The following is a 4,403-nucleotide window of genomic DNA, read 5'->3' on the forward strand; positions in this document are numbered from 1 at the left end:
CAAATGAGCCTCAGATTTAAGACGATATTACCAAACGTTTCGGTGTGTAATCTCACCTATTCTTTAACAGCTTGTAGCAGAGGTTAGTAAGTTTTACAAGTGTGTTTACATTGCAGTGATAGTTTGGCAAAGTTTCTGCTAAACCCCTTATGAGAACCAGACTAATAATCTATGTAACCAATGGAAATAGTGCTGATGAGTGAAAGCGTCTAGGAAAATGGTTCTTAGTAACTGTCGTATTCAGAAATGCCTCGCTCTCTCACCACATTTTTCCAAGGCCACAGAGACGACTAGCCGGATTTTCAAAACAACATCTCCTAATGACAATCTAGAAATTTTGGCAGTCCATCATCGGAACCATAAAACATGAATATCTTCAAATAAGGCCTTTGGAAAATAATAGTGGTGAGAGAGCTAAGCGTTTAACCCCTTCAGTACCGTGACGCGCTTCCGTATTCATTCTGCTTACTAATTGATGATTTTATACAACTTCAAAAACTCATGTGGGGATGCAAATAGTGAAGACTGTAGCGATTAATCTTCTCCGTAGACCATTGCTAATATCAATAAGATAGTTTAATCGTACACAAATCTCAAGGTACAAAATGTGTCCCAGTATTGAAGGGGTTAAGACTACTGGCCTTAGAATATCGTGAAGTGGATTTAATGATAACCCCTGATCCTCTCTTTCTCTTCACTCAGTCTACATTGTTGCCTTTTTCAGGTTTGAGTTACCGGCCCAAATTCCTCTATTCCGATGACCTGCGCCCCACCATCATCTACGAACCGGGCTTCAGAGACACTGCGCTTACCTATATCTACTCCATCAATGAATTTTTGCAGAGTGAGTGTTGCTTTGGGCGTTCATGTCGTTGTAGAAAAGGTAATCAGAATGAATAAATAAATCGTCTCTTTGGTCTTATGTGAACCATGCTTTAGAAAATGTAATGCCATTCAGGACCATATTCTGAAACTCTTACTCCGTATCTCCACATGCTTTAGTATAGTCACATGGGTTTCTAAGTGTGTGTGTGTGTGTGTGTGTGTGTGTGTGTGTGTGTGTGTGTGTGTGTTACGGTTCTAGTGACAGATTAACAATATTACTATCTTATTAACAGGAAAACACTCACCATAACCCAACTAGTCACCTCTGTGGCCTTTGAACATAGTAGTGGTGAGAGAACAAAACATTTTTCATTTCAGTGCTTAACGAGACTTGCAATTCTTTCATTATATACTCTCATTCATCCATCTACCTAACCTATCTATCTATCTATCAATACACTCAGCATCCATCCATCCATTCATTTATTAAACCACTTTATTACCATGACGCGTTTCCATATTCATTCTGCTTATTATTTGGTGATTTTATGCAGCTTCAAATACTTATGTTGGAGATTAAAATAGTGAAGATTGTGGCCATCAATCATCTGACCTCCATAGACCCATCCTAATGTCTATAAAATGGTCTAATCGTACATAAGTCTGAAGGTAAAAATGTGTCCCAGTGTTAAAGGGGGTTTTCTACCAAGTCACAATTAGTCGCTTTACTTCACCCACACATCTAACCCAGCACTTCACTGACCTGCCTTTATCAATGCAGAATATGATAACCGCTCACCTACGAGTAACTCCGTAACCTGCGTGCCTGGTGAAGAGGTTCCTGCTGGTTCATTGTGTGACTTCGATATTCTTAACGTCAATACCAGCTGCTCCAAGGAAAACGACTGGGGATACAGTACCAACTCCCCCTGCCTTCTCCTGAAACTTAACAGGGTAAGGTGTGGTTTTCTTCTTGTTTGAGATTTAGTTTTGCTTTTACTTTTAGGTTGTTAAGAGGAAGAGAAGGAAAATGAACACAAGCTGGTTTTCTTTTTTTTTTTTTTTGTTATCTGTTATTCTTTATTATTTGGAGAGAGAGAGAGAGATGAGATGAAATGTGTGTGTGTGTGTGTGTGTGTGTGTGTGTGTGTGTGTGAGTATATTTTTGCTTCTGTCATATATATATATATATATATATATATATATATATATATATATATATATATATATATATATATATATATATATATATATAATTGACTATGTTAGGTTAGGGTCAGCGTGTATGTCATGTTACAAATATGGTGCTTTTATTGTAATACTCAGTTTAATACTATATTAATAGAGGGAATTGTTTGTGTAGAGATTGAAACACACACACACACACACACACACACACACACACACACACACACACACACACACACACACACACACACACACACACACACACACACACACAAAGTGATCACTATTATTACTATCTCTCTCTCTCTCTCTCTCTCTCTCTCTCTCTCTCTCTCTCTCTCTCTCTCTCTCTCTCTCTCTCTCTCACACACACACAGATGTTCTCGTGGACGCCTGAACCGCACCATTATCTTGACGAGCTCCCCGAAGGTCTACAGCAACATCTCAACAGCTCAGTAGCAGATCCACATATGGTGGTGAAGAAGGTCAGTTCATGTTGCGAGTATTTCGTGAAGTTAAATCTAGTGTACTCAGAAATGTTTCACCTCAAAGACCGTTTCTTTTGAGGCTACAAGGAAACAGGCTAATCATCTTTGTGGCTTTTGGGAACCGTCGTGGTGAGAGAGCTAAGTATTTGTAAATAAAGACCAATGTTAACCTCTTCAATACTGGGACACATTTTTATCTTGAGATTTGTACGATTAAGCCAATTTATTGACATTAGGAAGGGACTATGGAGGTCAGAAGATTAAAGGCCACAGTCTCCACTATTTACACATCCCACATGAGTTTCTGAAGCTGTATAAAATCACCAAATAGTAAACAGAATGAATGTGGAAACGCGTCCTAGTACTGAAGTGGTTAAGGGAACAGCTATAAACATTTTTCCATGACTTTTAAAGAGACAAAAAAAAAAAAAAAAAAAATGAATCTGTACATGGAGATATGGAATAGAAATATAACAACCTAATAGTGACAGAAGAAAAAAAAAATATATAGGCAGAAAAAGAAAAAAATAAACTGATGAACAGAGAAAAGTCTTGCTTGGGTGAACTGGAAGAGACGGTCAGCCCTATGATGATGATGATGATAGTGATGCTGATGGTGATGATGTGTTGCAGTACGTGTGGGTGTGGTGTGAGAGTGACGACGTAAAAATTGAGCAGTTGTCACCAGGTATTCCAGTCAACTTCTTCCCTTTCTTCAATCAAGAAGGATACATCTCTCCATTCGTCTTCGTCCGCATCCAGAACCTCCCTAGTAAGAATCCTACAATCTTACGAGGTCCTATTCTTTCTTCTTTTTTCATTCTTCTTTTTTTTTCTTCTTCTTCTTTTTCTTCTTCTTCTTCTTCTTCTTCTTCTTCTTCTTCTTCTTCTTCTTCTTCTTCTTCGTTTTCTAATCCTTGTTGCTGTTCTCTTCTGGCTTCATTAATACCTCACTTACCAATTCTCGTAACTAAACAACTACGTATAGAATGCAAAGAAGAATTCGCCTTATAATCTTTAACCTAATGGATATGCATGTTTCCCCGGCAGTTGATCAAAAGGTGAAGGTTCGATGCCGTGCGTGGGCTAACAACATTGAGCATCGAATCAACAAGCGGCTGACAGGAGAAGCAGTTGTTTACTTCCACCTCTATTAAGACGGCGATGATCAAGGCTTGTACTTTGAAACACGCTAAACTCACAAGCAGTATTTTCACAAGTCACGGAGAAGATTAGTTGGATTTTCATGCACAAAAGTTAATCTGTAATTCTTAATTCTTCACCTCTTTTTTTTTTTTTTTTTTTCTGGTAACTCTAAAACTCATTATCTACTTCTATATCTCCCCTTTCTGGTGGCTTGGATTCTCTCAAGTTGGAGGTTTCAAGACACTTATCCTTCAGTTTTGTATAATACACTTAACTTTTTTCTTAGTTTTTTTTTTCTTTAGGGACTGGTATCTCTATAATCCCATTTTTCCTCTTTTTGTAACCCTGAGCCAGTTTTGCTTCTTAGTAGAAATACATTAAGGAAATATGTAAATAACCAGATAAGGGACTGGTATCTAGATAACCAGTTTTTTCCCTTTTTGTTGCTCTTAGCCAGTGTTTTTCTTCATATACATTAATGAATAAGCAAATATGTAGACAAAGAAATTTATAGATAAAATAACTAAGAGTCTTGAAAACCTCATTCACTTTTACTATAGCTTGCTTAATGTAAGATAAGACGCTGAAATGTCTGTCTGAACACGTCCTCCTGTTAGCAGCAACTTAGCAGGAACAATTGTGTTTGGGCTTCAGTTGACTGTGTGGTGCCAAGAAAGGAGGTTGTGATGCTTGAGAGGGAGGAAAGTCAGGATTCTTTGTATTCTATATGAATTTTAGAATGAGTTGAACATCCGT

General features: G+C 37.7%; 1 protein-coding gene across 1 annotated transcript in view; it reads left to right on the forward strand.

Moving 5' to 3' along the window:
- The window catches only part of LOC123511008 (sodium/potassium-transporting ATPase subunit beta-like), a 6,464-nt gene extending 2,287 nt beyond the window's left edge, over window positions 1-4,177 (forward strand). Inside the window, exons 3-7 of the mRNA XM_045266633.1 lie at window positions 725-844; window positions 1,607-1,779; window positions 2,391-2,498; window positions 3,135-3,273; window positions 3,552-4,177. Coding sequence (XP_045122568.1) covers window positions 725-844; window positions 1,607-1,779; window positions 2,391-2,498; window positions 3,135-3,273; window positions 3,552-3,658 — 647 coding nt within the window. The 3' untranslated portion in view covers window positions 3,659-4,177. The remainder of the gene's footprint in view (window positions 1-724; window positions 845-1,606; window positions 1,780-2,390; window positions 2,499-3,134; window positions 3,274-3,551) is intronic.
- The last annotated feature ends 226 nt before the right edge of the window (window positions 4,178-4,403 follow it).

Source organism: Portunus trituberculatus, chromosome 30, assembly GCF_017591435.1.
Source record: "Portunus trituberculatus isolate SZX2019 chromosome 30, ASM1759143v1, whole genome shotgun sequence".
Lineage (NCBI taxonomy): Eukaryota > Metazoa > Arthropoda > Malacostraca > Decapoda > Portunidae > Portunus > Portunus trituberculatus.